At 49.6% G+C, this 19,208-nt stretch overlaps 1 protein-coding gene across 1 annotated transcript; it reads left to right on the top strand.

Annotated features, from left to right (window-relative positions):
* The first annotated feature begins 1,523 nt into the window (after window positions 1–1,523).
* Window positions 1,524–10,773, top strand: LOC101970529 (aldehyde dehydrogenase, dimeric NADP-preferring). Its single transcript, XM_078041279.1, has 11 exons — window positions 1,524–1,582; window positions 4,392–4,558; window positions 5,954–6,185; window positions 6,766–6,851; window positions 7,135–7,343; window positions 8,142–8,259; window positions 8,549–8,690; window positions 9,278–9,444; window positions 9,855–9,954; window positions 10,317–10,447; window positions 10,542–10,773. The coding sequence occupies exons 2-11, from the start codon at window positions 4,397–4,399 to the stop codon at window positions 10,554–10,556; spliced, it is 1,362 nt and encodes a 453-aa protein (XP_077897405.1). The 5' UTR covers window positions 1,524–1,582; window positions 4,392–4,396; the 3' UTR covers window positions 10,557–10,773.
* The last annotated feature ends 8,435 nt before the right edge of the window (window positions 10,774–19,208 follow it).

Raw genomic sequence — 19,208 nt, 5'->3', positions numbered from 1 at the left:
CTGAGAGCCATCCTTAGGCAGTTTCATCACCATGTGATCACCATAGAACACACTCACACTAACCAGGTGGTCTCATCCACTACACACCTGCACTATGTGGTCCATATGTGGTATGACCTATTGTTCCCAGGGCCGCAATGAGCAAAGCAATGATGATTAAGTTCCCACAAGAAAAAATGACATTATCAAAAGACACTGTAAACATATGACGTATGAGGCAGCAGAGCGCACTCTTCAGAGGAAAAAGAATTTTTTTGTAAGTGAAAGGAATACACTGTAAAATGATAAGGGTGATAAAATATGGTATAAGCAAATACATGCACCAGTCACAGTTGTTCATTACCATCATCCTATATCATGCCCTGCATATAGTTCTTTGTGTTGCGCCTTTAAAAACTGCAATGTAGTGGATTTGTTTACACCAGCAGACATTGGAGCAAGGTGTTGCCCTGTGAGATTACAGGTGGTAGGACTTTAAAACCCCATTACGACCACCATCCTATGTGGGTTGTGGTCACGTGGCACATCACTGTGGATCGATAGCACCTCAGAAGGATCAAGATGCTCTGGAGAAAAAGGAAACAAGGACCAGGTGGTGTCCTGTGACGTGACGTGGAGCTGAACCACCTGGATGGATCTATGCTGCGAGCTGATCCAGGTAGAAAGAGGGAGAGATGAAGACCATATCCTCAGGGGCTCACAGGCCATGATGGGGACCTTATCTTTTCCTCTCAGTAAATGGGAGACCAAGACACCCCAAGGCCAGCCTCCACGTGGGGCAAGGGTATCAGGGAAGCTTCAAGTAGGAGAAGGCCCAGAGTCTGGTGCAGTGAGAAGTGACAGGATACAGTGCCCCCACGCGTGGCACAGAGTGGACACCCAGCAAACGTCGGTTAAAGGGCGGGAAAGGGGCTTCCAGGAATACAGCCTTCCCAGGTGACCTCGCAGGGGAAGGTTCTGGCCCTCTTTGCTAGGCAATGAGAGAGCAGATCCCCATCTCAGTGAGGACCCCCCACAGAAAGCCCCATTCTTTAGTTTGGGGTCTCTGCCTCAACAGAGCCGTGGTACCTGTGCACATGGGGGGGGGCGGGCAGAGGGGAATGTGAATTGTGGGGAGGGCATGGCGTGGTACACTGCTATGACCTGTGGCTCACCCGCTGCTGACCTTATATAACAGGAAACTCCAAAAACAGCATCTGGCAAACACACTTTGGAAATCTGGACAAGGTCCATGCCAGGCTGAATCAGTCAGTGGCCCCCACGCCCATGATAATCCCAGGCTCCTTTTGAAGGCGGGCTATGAGCCCTGCCCAAGGCTTCACAGAATCATCTCGCCTTTCAGAATAAAACAAAAACAGACAACGCACGACCTAATCCCCCAAGCCCCAGCCCCAGCTGTAGGAGCCGAGGTTCAGATTGTGCTACACCCCACATTTGAATATTATTTTTTCCTTGTCACGCACACTTCCTGGGCAGGGACTCTAAGAGCCAAATGGGCGGGAAGAAAGGCCCTTAAATATGTCCCCTCTTGGGTTTTGTTCATTCCAGGAGGCCCAGCCACTCAGGAGAGACTGTGTTGAAGGTAATCCTCTTCCCCCAGGTTCCCTTTCCTTCACCCTCCCCTCCAAGGTGGGAATACCTGGGCAGAGCCTGCACAGGGAACAGGGGCCCTTAGAGCGAAAAGTCCTCCATCCATCTGTGAGTGGGGCTGGTCCCTGCCCCAGGGTCATCATCTTAGGAGTGAGCATCCTCCCAGTTGGACGCACTGAGGACCCCAGGTCAGGTATCTGGTAGCTCTGCCATTCTTAGCACTAGGAGGTGGAGGTCCTGGGAATTCGTGGAGCAGAGGAACTGAGGTGGTCTTTGGGTGGAAGAGCTGGGTGGGCTGTCAGGGCTCTTCACTCCCCTGGAAGGCAGTGGGGCTGACAGAGATGAATGTGTGTTCAAATCCTGACCTTGGTAATTGCCAACTGTGACACCAAAGGTAGAGAACTAAACAGTTTTCAGCTTCACTCTCCTCATCTGTGAGACAAACCCATAGCTGTTCCTTCTTCGTGGGCTCTTTACTACGGAGCGTGGTGGTGATTGAAGGGAAGGCTGGGTGGGGAGCCTAGATGAGGGATGCTAGGGCAAAGTCAAAGTCAGCACAAGTGAGGGTAGTGTGTTTGGGGGATGCTGGAGGACACGGTGTCACTCAGATGGTGGGCTGGCTCTGGGAGAAGGATCCCAGTTTGCGATAAAAGACATTCCTATCTGGGTGCCGATCACTGTGACAGGTGCTTTGTATCTGGGAAGCAGTTCTGTGGTCATCCCTGGCTGCTCACAAATGAGGCCCACATGCTTCTGAGTGGTGACTCTGGGGCACGAGCCCAATACCATCCTACTCATCCCCAGGCTCTTCTCCTGGTCTTAGTGGCTAGTGGCTGGTTCAACCATCCAAGGCTGAGGAGGGAGCTGTACGGCTAGAGTCAGGTTCAGCAGGAGGATCCTGCCCTACAGGCAGGTAGAGCCAAGAGGTCTCAGTAAGGAGGCTTCCCCAGCCTCCTGCCAAGTCATAGGGAGCGAGCAGTAGCATGTTCAGGCCTGTGGTGTCCTAGAGATCAGCAGGGTCCCTCTTCCCTGAGCAGAAAGCCTGGGACTGGACCTGGGGCTGGGGTCAGCACCTCATGGGGAAGGGAAGTGGTGGAAGGAATCAGGAACAAAAATTCAAGCAGGATCCTGTATCTATATCTAATATGATTAAGTATTATGTGCGTGTGATATGCAGTGATTTTTTTTTTTGCTTTTATTTTTGCAATATGGAAATTCCCCTCCCTCCACCATGCTGCCCAATGTTAGGCAATGTTTGTGGGTGGATTAAATATCTCTGAAAGGAAAGCAAGGAACTGGTAATAGTGGCCACCTCCGGGGTGGGACCTGACAGCTGGTAGAAAAGGGAAGAGAGAGACACTTTCCTGTGTGACATTTTTGTCTCTTCTAAATTTTGAATGAACATGTATGCCTATTCAAAAACGTAACCAAACATTTAAAAATATGAGCTCATCGCAAAAAAAAAAAAAAAAAAAAGGTTACACTAGAGAAGAAACAGAGATCACTGGAGCAGTGGCACAGGGGTCTAGCTCAGTGGTAGAGAATGTTTAGCATATGGGAAGCCCTGGGTTCCGATCCCCAAAACGAGAAAGAGAGAAGGGAGAGAAAGAAAGAACACAATAAAAGAGAAAGAAAAGAAAACAAAGATCACCAAATATTACCTCCATCCAATGCTCCCCCCATGATGAGGCTATCTTTCTGGTCTTCTCTTGTATGCCTGCAAAAGTGCATGTACACCACACATGCAAGCCTAGCACTCCTGTTATTTCATAACCTATTCCTTGTCCCTAGAACCTGGGACACATCTGGCACACACAGAACCCTTATTAACATGCTGAATAACTTTATTTCATTCCTAAATACTGCCCAATAACCACCACATGAATGCAGCATAGTTCATTTGAACTGCCTCCTGCCTTAGGGCCTTTAGAGTATCTTCAGTATTTATTCTATACAAACTGTGATGACTTCAGTGACTGCTTAGGAATTACTAATAATTTACTATAAATTTCTGAATATAGACCTTTTGTGCAGGTAAAATACCTTTGGAAGCCTTTTGCTAGATATTGCCCAGTTGCCCTCAGAAGAACCAGTCCAATTTGCCAAGATGGTTTCTTGAACAAGTAACAGGAATTACCTCCATATTTCTGCACAGAAACCTGAAAGCCTGCGAGTTCCTTGCTAGCATTGATCTGTGTCTCCCAGGCTTAGCATGCACTGATTTAACGACTTATGCCTGCTTTAGCTCTTGACCAGTCACCACCAGAAAGGGTTTGCAGGTATTTTGATGCTAGTTTTTCTTTAATCAACCTGAGCATGGACTCTTGACCAATGTTCATCAAATCTCATCTGGAAAGTGTGTTACAGTTCCTGGAATGTTTGCCTGGGGGTGTGTCACCAGCTTTGCAAGCAGGTAGAGGGGGGAGTGGGACACCAGAGATGCCAGGAAGAGTCCTGTCCCCAGCACACTGCCAAGAAAGAACCCACTATGAGCACTTATGCTTAAGATCAGCATCAGGGCTTCCTCACCCTAATTGCGGATGTCAGTTTGCCCTGGGACATCTCAAAACACCAGAAGGATCCTGAAATTTGCCGTGGAAAAGGGGACCTCGCAGTAAAAATGACAATTTTCATGGATCCAGAGAAGATAACTCTCTTCCTATAACTATTAACACAGGGGGAGGGGGAATAGTAACGTGAGCAAGTACACTGGTGTAGGTGCCGAGACGCAGCTCTGAGCCAAGGACATGGCCTTCTTTCCAACCTCCTCCACCTTGCTGCAAGATCCCCTCTGTCCCTAGGTACCATGAGCAAGATCAGCGACGTGGTCAAGAGGGCCAGGGCCGCCTTCAACTCAGGCCTGACCCGCCCGCTGCAGTTCCGGATCCAGCAGCTGGAGGCGCTGCGGCGCATGATCCAGGAGCGCCAGGCGGACATCACCGAGGCTTTGGCCGCTGATCTGCACAAGGTGCTCTCCTGCTAGCAGGGCTGCAGGGCTGCCCGGGAGACCTCCACGAGGGTGGAGACAGTTATGGTTTGGTGTAGGGTATCGCTAGCGTGCATGGGGTTCTGTGCTCAACATTTTACAAAGGACTAGGCTCGGCCCCCAAAACCCTCCGTGAGTGTCATGACCATATTATAGAAGGGGAAATGAGGCTTGGAAAGATTTAGGAACGGCTTGGAGTCACCCAGTTCATCAACAGCTGAGAAGTGGCATACCACCCTCTCTTTTCCTCTCACTCTCAGCAGAGGGGTTCCACCGTACCCCAGTGCATTTTGCTGTTGTGCAGGGCACTCCTTATCCTCGTCTACCTGCTTTTACCTCCTGACCAATTTTCTTCACCAGTTTTTTTCATCCTGACCAGATCTTAACATAAGACCACCCATTCCAACCAATCTCCTCCTACATGACACCTGGAGCATCTGGTGCCCTGAGTCCCACATGGGAACACCTGGCTCTCCATGCCAAGGAACAGCTTGCTGATGCCAGGAGGCCACCTGCTCCCTGTGGCTGCAGGGAGGTTGGGGCTGCTCCTTCACTCACTCTGAGAGAATGAGACTCCTTCGATTCACAAACCTTTCGCCATAGGGCCCAGAACTCATCTGAGCCTGTTTCCACCCACCCTCTTGCCTGAGAGAAGAGAAAAGGTGCCTCTGCAGGGTGCAGATCTTTGGAGCTCACCCCTCTGCCGTCTCAAGGCCTTCCCACCACCCTATTCTGTAGTTTTAGAAGATGGCTCAGGACTATTCATCTTAAAACTAAAACGAGAAAACTCACTCTTGACCTCACAGCCAAAGCTCATATTTTCTGTCTGTGCCTCCTCTCTCCTCACTCTGTGCTGCCCGAGAAGCCCTCGGTCCCCGGCCTATTCCTTCTGTCACCTTGTCTCCTGGCTTCTCTTCTGACTCTCTTGGGAAGCCATCTCACTGTCCCTATTTCTTCAGGGTGGTCTTAAGAGGGCTCCTTCCTAGGTTCAGGTCTTATTTTGACCCATAAACTTTCCCAGACAACACAACACATGGCTCAATTCCCCCTCTCCCCACTACACACACCAACTCACTAATGACCCTCAAATCTGTCTCCTCCATCCAGGCCTGGCTTTTTCTTTCAGTCACCAGCCCTCTCCCTGCCAGAGCCCCCAATCCAGCAGAAGTTAGATCCACCACTCCTGTTAGACCCTCACCTCTGTTTCTCCCCCAACCCCCATGTACTCTGTCTTCCTGGTCCCCCACCTGGGCTGGGGAACCCATGGTGTACAACTCCCATTGCCCTGGCAACTAAGGACTGGGAATGCCTAGCTTGCACTCCCAGAAGCTTGGCCTTGCTTCTGGGCTAGGAGCTTACACGGTGTCTTCACCACAGAATGAATGGACCGCCTACGGTGAGGAGGTGGGGTACGTTCTGGAGGAGATTGCGTATATGATCAAGAATCTCCATGAGTGGGTCAAGGATGAGCCTGTGGAAAAGACTCCTGAGACCCAGCAGGATGAGTCCTACATCCACTCGGAGCCCCTGGGAGTGGTCCTCATCATTGGCACCTGGAACTACCCCTTCAACCTCGTTGTCCAGCCCATGGCGGGCGCCATTGCTGCAGGTACTAGAGGCTCCGTTCCAAGAGGGGCTCAGGCCTGGGGAAAGAGGAGACCTGGTGGCAGACAGTGGATTGATGTGACTTTCACAGGAGGCTGTGGAGACAAAACCATTTAGTTTAGGCCTCCAGGTACCTGCATCCAAGGCCGGTCAGATGCAGATGACCACGAGAACAGCTTCCACCTGTTCATGTGTGTGGGTGGCTAGGGTAACTCTCAGCTAAATCGACCAGGAGGGGCTAACACTACTCTCCCAACCAGCCTAAGAGCATCTCCCTCTCCTTTGTCCTTTCCCTCTCCCAGCCTCCCAGCAATTGCAGAAGGGAAGGTGCTGCAGTTCTAGCCAGCATGAGCCTATGTGTGCACCTGTGTGCCTGTGTTTGTTCCTGTGGCATCTGCTCATGCGTGCTCCTCAGCCTATGCCTTGTGTGTATTGCAAGTTTATGTGCTTGTGCATGTGCCTACAAGTCTTCCCTCCACGCCTCTGAGGACATGGATGTTGGAAGGAAGGCTCCAGGGTTGGTCGATAGGAGAGAAGAGCATTTGGGGTGGCCTGGTGTGGCGCTAAGTCTGTTTACTTTGCAGGGAATGCAGTGGTTCTCAAACCCTCAGAGCTGAGTGAGAACATGGCAAACCTGCTTGCCACCATCCTCCCTCAGTACATAGATAAGGTAAGGGACCCTCCAGGGCTCAAAGATAACTGTTTGAGGTCAGGTCTTTGGGGCTTGAGCAAGCCTCAGGTTGGGGAAGGATAGCTCCCAGGAGCTTCCCTCTCCTGCTGGGATGAACAGAAAGTCTCTGAGCCCTCATGGGGAGCTCTACTTGCCAGTGGCCAGCCAGGGTGGGGTGTGAGTTGCTGGGCCACAGGACCACTGGTCTCAGCCATGGCCTTACATGCAGGGGTGAGGAGGGAGTTGGTCTTGGCTGAGCCTTTCTTCTCTTCTTGCATGAAAGGAACTGTACCCAGTGATAAATGGGGGTGTCCCTGAGACCACAGAGGTGCTCAAGGAGAGATTTGACCACATCTTCTACACGGGCAGCACGGGCGTAGGGAAGATTGTTATGACAGCTGCTGCCAAGCACCTGACTCCTGTCACACTGGAACTGGGAGGAAAGAGCCCCTGCTATGTGGACAAGGATTGCAATCTGGATGTGGCCTGCCGGTGAGGAGGCCATTCCTTCTGCTGTCTCTAGCACATCCAGGCTGCAGGCTAAGTACTGCAGTTCTGCTCTGAATAGTACAAATGGGCTCTTTCCCCAATGGGCCAGTAGTCCTCAGCAGGAGCTTGGGGGCAGTGGGGGGTGGGCGGTAGTAGAAGCTGGAAAGGAACCTCATTCACAGAAAAGGTGCATTGAGTCCAGGAAGGCTTCCTAGAGGAAGAGAGTTCTAGGCAGAGCTCTGACCACTCTGTGGACATCATAGTGAAGGCAATAGTCCAAGCAGAGACTGTAAGAAAAACAAGTGTGGGGTGTTCAGGGCACAAAGAAGTTGGCCCTGACCAGCTCTCTGCCATAATTGAGCTGAGATTGTGACCCATGAGAAGAATGGCTGACACTCAGAGTCCAAGGCAGGACTTGTATCTTGACCTTCCGACCTGAGCCAGGGCTCTGGCCACCTCTGTGCACCACATATGTGGTCCTTTGAGATGGGGTGGGGGGTGCAAGTAGAGGTAACACCTGGCCACAAAGGCTGATCCTAGAGGCACAAAGCCCACCAACCCCAGATATCCCCCAGAAACTCCCCACCTGCCACCAATGAGTTTAGCACCCATTGGCTCCAGAAGGCGCTCTCAGCCCAGTGTCCAGAAGTGAGTGGGCTGCTTAGAAAGACTCACTGTGACCACTCCACAGCCTGTGGCTAAGCCCACTATGCCTTGACCCTGCGCGCACGGAATAAGGCCTGCCTTCTTGGGAATCTTCCCATGGCCTGCGGGACATAATCCACCCTGGAATTTTCACAGACGCATCGCCTGGGGGAAATTCATGAACAGTGGCCAGACCTGTGTGGCCCCAGATTACATCCTTTGTGACCCCTCAATCCAGCACCAAATCGTGGAGAAACTAAAGAAGTCTCTGAAAGTGAGTATAGGGCCCTGGAGCCTGAGCGTGGGAGCTGTGAGGCAGGAGGTGGGCGTGACACCAGGAATGACTTCTCGACTTGAGCAAATCGCTCCTTTCTTCTGATCATTCAAGGAATACACACACACAATAGATACCGTTTCAGAAAGTTTAAAAAGCATTAAAAAAAAAAAAAAAAAAAACCTCTGCACCCAGAATCCCATCACCCAGTCTGCTGACATGTGGCTTGGAAGCCTTTGACTATGACCAGGGTCTTTGTCCTTCCCTGAAGCCTCCCATCTCTTCTCAGGAGTTCTATGGGGAAGATGCCAAGAAGTCACGTGACTATGGAAGGATCATTAATGCCCGGCACTTCCAGAGGGTCATGGGGCTAATTGAGGGCCAGAAAGTGGCCCATGGAGGCACTGGAGACATGGCCTCCCGCTACATAGGTGCGTATGGTCCTCCAAGGTTCCCACTAAGTTCACAGAAAATAGCTCAGATACTTGACCACCAGGCAGAGCCCTCTGATGAGCATAGATTATTCTCACCAATGGGCTTGGGGAGACGCTGGTGCCCTCAGTAGGCAAGGCTGACCATGCCTCCCAAGAAGCCCCATTCCAGCCCCAGAAGCCCATCTCCCACAAGACCAGAGAGAGGGGCTTCAGCTCCCTCTCAACTCGGCACGCCAGTCGATGATGGGGACAGTAGAGGTCATAATAAGAACCCCTGGTGCCTAGGATTGGGTCACCAGATGAGATCCATTTGGACCCCAATTTGTTGAAGAGACAGAAGGAGATACTTGTATCCTTCCAGCTGCTGTGCCTGCCCCATTACTCCCATGTAGGTTAATTCAGAATAGCCCAATGATGGACCCCAGGAGGTGCATGGATCATGGGAAGAGCTCTTCAGCTTCTCATCCATCCCCTTCCCTAACACTGGGCAGCATCCTCTGGGAAAGAGTAGAAGCAGGAGTCAGACATGCTGGCTGGGTGGAAGGGGGTTCTCAGCACTAACTCTGGCTCCTCTCCCACCTCAGCCCCCACCATCCTCACGGATGTGGACCCCCAGTCCCAGGTGATGCAAGAGGAAATCTTTGGACCAGTGATGCCCATCGTGTGCGTGCGCAGCCTGGAGGAAGCCATCCAGTTCATCAACCAGCGTGAGAAGCCCCTGGCTCTCTATGTCTTCTCCAACAATAACAATGTGAGCCGATAGTCCTCCAACCTGGGTCCTGGGGCTTCTGGGCACAGCCGTCACATGCAAGTAGGATCCAGGGATCCACCGGCCTGAATTCAAATTATAGCTTCCTAGTTCATTGACTGTGTGACATTGGGAAAGACATTAGACCTTCTGAACCTCTTTAGCCTTGTCTTTAAGAAGTATCTAGGAAGACAGTAGCATCACCTGGTCATCGGAGCTGTTGTTCATACCATCTCCCCAGGTGGTACTGAGGGCCATGTGATACTTGGGAAGGGCTGATGAGATAGTAGGTAGCTATGCCTCTGCTGCCTCTGACCTTGTGGCTCCAGAACGTGGCTGAGACAGAACAGGAAGGGAAGCGCTCTGCATCCTCTCAGCAGGAGTGGATAATCAGCAGCTTGGTCCTCATACAGGTGATTAAGAAGATGATCTCAGAGACATCAAGTGGCGGGGTGACAGCCAACGACGTCATCGTACACATCACTGTGCACTCTCTGCCCTTCGGGGGCGTGGGTGAGTCTAGGACTGGCTCTCAGCCCACCTGCTTCCCCCCTGCCCAGGGTTCCCACAAGGCCAGGCAGTCCATCAGCAGCCAGGAGCCATAGATTCCCACTTACCTCTCCTATTTGGCCTTCTGACTTTGGCCTTGGAGCACTAATGCATCCCTAGTGCACTAATCTGTTCCATGAAGACCCCAAGTCAAGGGTCTTAACCTCTTTTAGTGGCATAGCTGGCACTCTCTATATTGTCCCCAGTATGGATGCCCAGGAAGAAATCCTAAGGTTCACCTGTAGGAGGCTCGGAAAAGGGGCCCTAGAGGCTTGTAGGCACAACTTGGGGGTGGAATCCTGGCTCTGAGCAAGCTCCTCCCACAGGGCACAGTGGTATGGGGGCCTACCACGGCAGGAAGAGCTTCGAGACCTTCTCCCACCGCCGTTCTTGCCTGGTGAGGTCTTTACTGAATGACGATGCCCACAAGGCCAGGTACCCACCAAGCCCAGCCAAGGTGAGAGGTGGAGAGTGGGGCTGCCAGGGGAAGCAGGCTGTGCCAGACAGGGTGAGGGCTTGTCCTTACTGCCCCCACTTGTCCTTCCTTATAGATGCCCTGGCACTGAAGAGGGCCACTGCACCTGGCCTATCTGTGCCGTGCTGCCACCAGAGGATGAGACACCCTCGCTTGCTCTCCTACTCCTGGAGCTCCTGACTCTGGCCTCTTGCTTCTCTGCTCTCATAGGCAAGCCCCCAACTCCCAGATGGACCCCAGGTCCCAGCGCTCCAAGACCCTTCCCCTTGCAAGACACATAGGGACCAATAAAGGTTTCTGAACGGAAAGTCATGCTGGTAATGCTTCTTTTGCATCCTGCACCCACTGGCCCTGTCCCACCTGATCCCACTGCCTCTTGAGACTTGGTCATTCCAGTGAACCAGTGAGCCCTTCCCCACAGCCTCACATCAATCCCCAGGGTCTTGAGGCAGGAGGTCATGGTGTTTGGGGGTGGCGTGTATTTCACTCAGTCGTTGGGGTGTCAGCCCATCGGTGGAGAAAATAAGGAGGCAGAGCCTTGACAACTAGGGGCTCCAAAACCAGAGACCAGCACACTCTTCTGAGAAACGGATGTGACTCCATTTTTTAAAATAAATAAATAACAGCAGCTTCTACCTCAAGGCCTGTCCTAAGGAAGGGGGCGTGACCCTTGTTCTTGGAAAGACCCACAGAGCACTCCTAGGCACATACGCACCCTGCTGAGTTGTTTGTCTACAAATAACCGAAGAGATCTGTGGCACCAGGTGTCCCTGACTCAGTCAGGCTAGGTGAGGACCCATAGCAGCCCCCTAGCAGCCACCAATCAGCATGAGACAAGGAAAATACCTGGGATGCCAGATGACCCGCCTCCCAGTAGTTTATGGTGGTTGATAATGTTAGTCAGTGGTGGCGACTTGCTGGCGACCTAGAACAAAGCAGCCCGCATGGGAAAGGAACATCAATCAGGTGCTGGTGGAAACGCCTGTCAATCAGTGATCTCCTGACTATTGCCTCTCAATTAGCAGGACCCCCTGGCCAATCCTGGAGTTTAGCCAACTCCCCTGACCAACTCCAAGGGGACAAAGGACCCTAAAAACACCTTTTCCTGTCCCAAGCCCTTCCCTTCCTGCTGTAAGCCCCATAAAAGTCCAGTCTGGTAGAGCTTCCACGCGGTTTCTCCTCAGACCCTTCCCCTGTCCACACTGTGGGTCTGATTGAGTTCTGCCCGGGAGTGATATCTCAATAAAGCCTGTTCAGTGGCCCTTTTAAATCTGCCTCCTTTGGTCGCCGCCTGCCTTGCCTGATCTGACAGATAACATGTTGGGAAACCATGTAGTTCAGCATGTACACCACTCATGGCCTAAACCAATCAGTTCAAAGGAATCCCCCTCTTGTACTAACCAATCACCCCTACCCAACTTGTTCCCTCCAGTGAATGTGCTAATCAATGTTAAGAGTTGTTGTTTGACTTTCCCATGGTATGGAATGATTTGCTGTGTGACGTTGTGACGCATAGAGTATCCCCCCAAAACCTATAAAATCTCACTGAACAAAGGATCGGGACTCACTCTCTGGGACCGCTGCCTCCGGAACGGTTGTGAGTCCAGGCTCGAGCTTACAACAAAGACTCTTGTGTGACTGCATCGGATTCGGCTCCTGGAGGTCTATTGGGGTCCCATGAATCTGACATTACACTTCTTAAATCTGATTTGGCATCTAGGGAAGGGGTCCCTCATGAAACAACACAGTGGTCAACAGGGAGCCCCCTTGGTGATGTCAAAGTGGTGCTTATTGGGGCAGAAAGACAAAGTCAGGGTTTTGGTTACACAGTAGCTCACCCCAGGTTCCATCCTTAGGGTCCTGGGGAATCAGAGTCCATGGAGAAAAGACTAAAGGGGGATGAAGGTCTGAAAGTCAGATCAGAGCAAGAGTCAAGTATCAGCCCCTCCTGGGCCAGGTAGATGAGTTGGGCAGATAAGGCAGTAACCTATGAGGCTGGACCTTCTGTGGCAGACCCTCCTGGTATCACGGAAGCCAGTCCCTCCTTCAAACTGGTAAGAATGACTGTGACTGAGCTGTCACCCTGAAGACACTGCAGCCCTATGCTGCCATCCCTCCAGTGACTACACCAGTCATTGCTGCTCCCAAGACAATCCAACCCTGTGCCTGGCCCACATCCAGTCCCAGAAGCCAAAATTAGGCAGATAAGCAAGGGTCAGATCCAGAGAATGGAGGAATTGAAATGTTAATTTCATAAGAGCCCTTCCCTTTTCCAACCTGTTGCTAAGGTAACAGGTGTCAAAGATTGTCTCTCCCTACAGGGAGTTATTAATTACACCCCCTTCCTGCCCAGGTCACGCCAACTTGGCCCCTCCAGCCCTTCTGCTTCTCAACTTGTGGCCATCCCACCCAGCATCTCCATGTATGCAGAAGGAGAGAGATAAGGGAAAGAGAGCAGGAGAATAAAGGAGGCCTAGGACATATAAAAAGGCAAAACACCCTCCCTTCTTGGGATTCCAGGACACCAGCTATGGCGGTTACCCCTTTCTGAATAAACTGTGCTTTATATACTTGCCTCTGTGTGCTTCTCTAATGTTATACTTCAACATGTGAGGGAGCAGAATGTCACCAGTAACCGGTGGTATTATCCCCATCTCCCTGTTTCCTACCCTTGACCCTCCACTCTCTCCTGCACCATTGCTCTCCTCTCCTGTGCTAGATCATTCCTTGTTGGTAACACCTCACACCTCATATTTAAAACCCCCTTGCCCCCAAACACCCTAAACTCTTAAGCAGTTACCTGTGCTCCATTCCCTCTAGTAAGAGAGAGCAAACTGCCCTGATTGTTGGAATGTTTTTTATGTGCACCTGAGACTTGCTGAACACATACCCAGGAAGGTGAATCATAGTAGGAAAACCAGTGTCTTCTCACAAGCCAGTCCCCTCTGGTTACTGCCTCATTTCTCTACTCTCTCCCCTTCCCAGTGAGAATCTACTGAATGGTGGTCTATTTTTGGATGTCACTTGCTTATTTCCGCTAACTTCAGCCCAGCCAGGTGAGGCTCCATCTCCTCCACCCTACCCAACCACTCTTGCCCAGTGTATCCACAACCCCCATTGATACTGAACCAGACCCACTTTGCCTGCTGCATGGTGTGCCAATCACCGAGACCACCGTATTGCAAAGCAGTTTATTCACAAAGTGGCTGAGAGTGGAAGGGGAGACCCTGTCATAGGACAGGGTGTAAGGTCAGGCAGCAGCAGCGACCAAAAGGCCACTGAACAGGGCTTTATTGAGATTTCACTCCCAGGTGGAACTCTCAGACCCGCAGAGTAAGAAGAGGGTCTGAGGAGTAAGAAGAGGGCAGGGGCTCTACCGGACTGGAATTTTTATTGGGCATAGGCAGGAAGGGAGGGCTTGGGACAGGAAAGGGAGTTTTTGGAGTCCCTTGTCCCACTGGAGTTGATAGTGGGGGGGACTGGCTGAGATCCAGGATTGGCCAGGAGTCCCCGCTGATTGACAGGCTGTTCCATCAGTGCCTGACCAGTGTTTCGCGCACACAGGCTGCTTGGTGCTTTGTTCCTAAGTCACTGCCATCGACCTGACACAGGGTATGAGGACACTTATGGAATAAGAAAGAAAAGAGATTTAGGCACAAGGAAAGGCATTTGTGGTGAAAAAGTCAGTGGTTTTGCTACAGGGGTTGCTTTATTGTAACGGGTTCACTTCATATTTTAAATATAACCTTGCTGCTCAACCACGGGCAACTTTAAAGGAACATGTTTTTGCTCCCTGTTCTCCCTCTTTCCCTCCCAACCCTGAGGGGAACAATATGAATGTTCTTCCTGTCCTGAGCCAAGTTATCTGCCCTTCTACAAGAATAATAAAACTCTGGATCTACAAATTGGAACTCCAGCTCTTTCAAGGATATAAGTTAAAACATTAATTAGCTCTAACACTAATGATATGTGGGAAAACTGCCCTCTTTTAAAGCCCTCTGTCCCCACAGGCAGTCAGCTGTGTGAACATGAGTTCATTGTCTTTCTCCTTCACCAGAAAGGCAATAAATCCTCTTTTTTCCTTTTTCTCAAAACTTTGTCCTTGTTACCGGATGGGCATCTGGGACAAGGACCAAGCTTTTGGTTTCAGTCTGTGCACATATAATCAAATTCCTTGGCTCTTCATGGCACTCATGTTCTTGAAAATGACAGCATTGGCATGGTGTGAGAATAGAATTTTCAGCCCCCTGATTTCAAAAGTTCACCAATTGGACACTTGTGCAGACCCAAGTGAAGAGTCAAGGATTGGGACAAAAGCAACTTTCAAGTCCTGAAAAGTAACCTAAGCAATCACCATACCCCACAGGTCAGAAGTGTTATCTACAGCAAAGCTATCGGGAAACAAAAAACATAGTTCTCAGCTGTGCGACTTCAAAAATGAGTGCTTTTAAAAGTCAACTAAAAGCAAGTGAAGTTCGAGGATTTGTTTAGTTATCCCTTGGTTGCACTGCTTGGGTGTCCCATAGTCTCCTGGCCACCTTCAGCTGCTGCACCTGCTACTGGAGTTGTAGGGCAAAGAATTTGGCTTCAGGGGTCCCAACAGACAATTCTGCCATCCATCCTAAAATGCTCTTTGAAGACACAAACAATGGTGTTTGGATCCACTTGTCTGCTGCTTTGATACTGCCAGTTCTCAGTGACGGTTACCAGTTACGAGTTCTGCTTCCTCAAATGTTGAATTTTGAAAAATGTTGAATTTTGAACATTAGAGAAGCCCCAAGGCAAGTGTATAAAGCAGGTTTTGTTTAAAAATCGTAACAGACTTCTTCCAAAAGGGAGAAGGTGGGGCATAGCTGGTATCCTGGTATCCCAAGAAGTGAGAGCATCCTACACTTTTTATATATTTTATACTTTCTTTGTTCTCTTGTTCTCTTCTCCCTAATCTCTCTCCTTCCTGTGCAGTGACTAGGCCCAGGAGATGCCAGAGGGATGGTCAAAAGGTGAGAAACAAGTGGGCTGGAAGAGCCAAGGTGGACTGATGGGGCAGGAAGAGAGTGGCAGCCCAGGGGGGCATTCATTAGCTGCTGTCTGTTGGTTCAGGGGTGCTTCATTAACATCCATCTGGGAGGTGCAGTTTAAGCAGGTAATCTTGGTTCTCACCATCTTCATGAGCTGGATTCAAAAGAGCTGGCTGTAACATAAAAGTAAGAAAACAGCAGAAATCCTGCAACACACAGACATGAGTTTCTCAGATCAAGGGCAGGACAGCTCTGCAACCTTAAGGGTCAGCTTCCATACTGGACCATGCTGGAAAGAGCATGCACCTGGAATCTCTTTATTCTACCTGGGGGACACACACAAAGGAGTTTTGATGGAATGTTCTTCGCCAGATAAGGCAGGGGATAATATTTCGAAGGTGGAGTTTTGCTTTGTGATGCCTTGTGGTCAGCAGATTGATTGACATCTTGGCAAGTCACCCATCTCAGATGCTGTGTGGGATCACAGGCAGAGCAAGAGGAAAGGCACACCTGTGTCGCACAGCCCAATCAGTGCGCTGCACCAGACTCGTCCCCTCATATCGCTCCAAGGTGCATAGCTCACATACAACACAGCCCTTGACACTTGGTAATCAAAGCACTCCACCAAATTAATCCCTATGGCGGATTAATTATCAGGGGATTACCGTGCTGATTATGTCAAGGCTCTCATAACTCAATCACTTCACCTCTAAACTTTCTTTCATTGTCTCCCACATGAGTTTTGCGGGGACAGCTAATATCTAAACCATAACAAGTGGTGAAGGGAGGAAAGGAATGTGAATCAACATAGCTATAATCCTGGGTTACTGGCATGAGCTCCCAGGTCATATATGGTAGAGAGCCAGAAGTATGCACAGTCAAGCAGTCTTGGTCAAACTGAAGTCGAGTTGATCATCATCTCAGGATTGGTCCAGAGGGGCCTTGTCAGCAGATAAGAAAGTCGTTGTTGCCTGGGGTGTAATTTCCACTCATCACAAGCTATTTATCAATCAGATCTGTTCCCAGAATCCAAAGTGACTGTGGGTGAAAATGACTCAGAGCAAAGGAGACAGATGCAAAATGCAAGCAGAGCTGCCAAATTTTCATCCTCATTTTCGTTACCCACTGGGCATCTTGAGGTCAAAGCAAAGACTCGGTGTTTTTAGCAAAGCAGACTCTAGGTCCTTGTAACATACTCTCAGCCACCTCTTCCCACCTCCTCCCAACATTCTCTTCTCTGATTTCCTGGATCCCACACACTTCAATTCTCCTCCCTCACAAGCTTCTGTTGCCAAATTAAAGTCTCCAGCCCTGACTCTGAGCTCCTGACTCTGAGACCCAACTTCCCTCCCTGGCATATGAACTTGGATTCTGAACAGGAACTTCACACTTACCTCCAAAAGAGAATTCTTCATTTTGCCAACATGGCACCATCCTCAGAGAGCTGCTGAGTCATTCTTGCCTCACTGCTTTCCTTCATGACCAGGACCTCAGAAACTCTCAGGAAAGATGTGCCCTTCTCTGCATTTCCCCAGCACATCCTCGCCTGAGCACCATCCCATGCTTCCCAAGTGGACATCTTTGCTCTAGTCTTGCTCCCCTGTGATTCGCTCTTCACTGAGAATACAGATGAAACCCCTAAAACAAAACTCAGGCCATGACATCCTGAGGGCCAATTTTAAAAATTAAAAGTAACAAGCATAATCCTCCTGTTGAAAATAATGCAAGAGATCTCCCCGCCTTGTATTGGATCGATTACTTTGGAAAACTGTCTTTGCCAACACTTTCTCTTTGAAATGTGTGAACACACCTTTTAGAAGCCAGAGAAGACTCTGGTTGGTTTAAGAGCCACTAATGTCTTTCTCTAGGGTCTGGGAGTCATCTCTTTAAAATGCAAATTTTGGAGACTTGCAGGGAAAAGTCTTTGCTTAAAATGCAACCATTAAAGGAACTGGCCCCCATCTCCTAGTTCCCGTGGCAGGTGTCAAAAGAGGAAATTAAAGCAAAGGTTGTAAAGTTTAAAGGTCTTGGTTGGCTTTTATTTGCACTTCTAGAATCGGGCAACACCTCATTCTACAATATAGGGTTATAGAAGGGTTGGGAAAATTGGGCCCATTTTGATTGGTGACTCTGAATTTCCTGGTTTGTTTTAAAAAGTGGCCTGCTTCAGAGTTCAGTTTATTCATTTACTTTTGCTGTGCTGGGGATTGAACCCAGGGTGCTCTACCACTGAGCTACATCCTCAGCCATTGTGGGGTTTTTAAATTTTATTTTGACATATTCTGCGGTATTGGGAGTTAGGACTACAACATATGGATTTGGGAAGGGCGTGGGGGAGGATCCCAGGATTCAGCCCATATCAGTCAGGAGGAAGTATGTGTGACAAATGATGTTGTTACGTCCTCTTACTGAGGGCTAGTTATTTTTCACCTTGAAAACATATATGAAGGGGTTATAATTGATGATATATAAGGGGATACGCTTCCTTTCTATCTTTGCAAATTCTTAACAAATTGCTTTAATGCTTATTCAATAACTAAACTATTTTGCTGAGTTGGGAGATTGTGGTTTTAATTATATTTCCCCAATACCACTCAAGGAGTTCAGAGGATGCCACCCAAACATATGCTAATTTGGCATACTGATTTGTTCAAACTAAGGGCCAGAACTATGGCTAGCACATAGTAGGTGCTTAATACATATCTGTGGAGTAAAGGAAGAAGTGAATGTGTTTAAATGGTATCACTAGTGGGGCTTTTTTGTTGTTGTTATTCTGATTCTCCTCTACCTCATGTCATCATCCTTTATGAAATTATGTAATTTTCAATGATGACAAGCTTCATATGAACCAGTTTTGTGGGATGAATCAACCCAGACGTTTTACTACTTATTTATTTTGTGTGTGTGGTCCTGGAGATTGAATCCAGGGCCTCACACAAACTAGGCAAGCACTTCTACCCCTGAGGTAAACCCCCAGCCCCAGCCCAGAAGTTTGGAGCTATATTAACAAAAAAGGCAACATCTTAATCTAAGATGATGTATCCTACTGTGTTGTAGGGACAAACGAGTCAAGGCACCGAAGATAGCAGGGAACAGTTTTATTTGGCTGCAGCCAGGTTCAGAGGGCACAGCTTTTGCTGTAATCAATCAATCCCCTGAACCCCGAATTCAGGGAGTTTCAGGGTTTTATACCCAGCATGTCAGGGGAGGGGATCAGAAGTTCACAGTCTGCAGAAGTTCACATAAAAGGCGCTTTTTCTTTCAAGTTAACCCTTCAAGGACAACACCTGAGAAGGGGAAAGCTTCTTCTCCCCTTTCTTTCCTCCCCTGCCAGCTGTTACCATGGAGCCCATTTGTAACTTATCTTAAAAACATAGATATTTCTGTGAAGCCCAGCTCAAGGCCAGAGGCCTTGTGTGCACATTTCTTCAAAGTGCTATACTGGATACATTTGTGAAAAGCTAGTAAGGGGGTGCCCAGCACCTGGAGTGCTGGTATCTTCTCAGCCAGTGGCCAAGTAAACAGGGCCACATGAAAATAGGAAGTTTATCTACATTGGACTCTTTTGCTGACAGTCCTAAACTCAGCCGTGGTGAAGCGGGCTTTTCTGTGGAGAAAGGGGGTGCCACTTCAATTGTCTTCCTCAGAGCCACTCAAGGCCCATCCATGGCGAGAGACCCAGAGGCACCACCCTGATAAATGACACTTGCCCCCTAGTCGAATGG

This window comes from Ictidomys tridecemlineatus, chromosome 3, assembly GCF_052094955.1.
Source record: "Ictidomys tridecemlineatus isolate mIctTri1 chromosome 3, mIctTri1.hap1, whole genome shotgun sequence".
Classification (NCBI taxonomy): Eukaryota; Metazoa; Chordata; class Mammalia; order Rodentia; family Sciuridae; genus Ictidomys; species Ictidomys tridecemlineatus.
The sequence above is the reverse complement of the archived record's forward strand: the minus strand, read 5'-3'. Positions and strand labels throughout refer to the sequence as shown.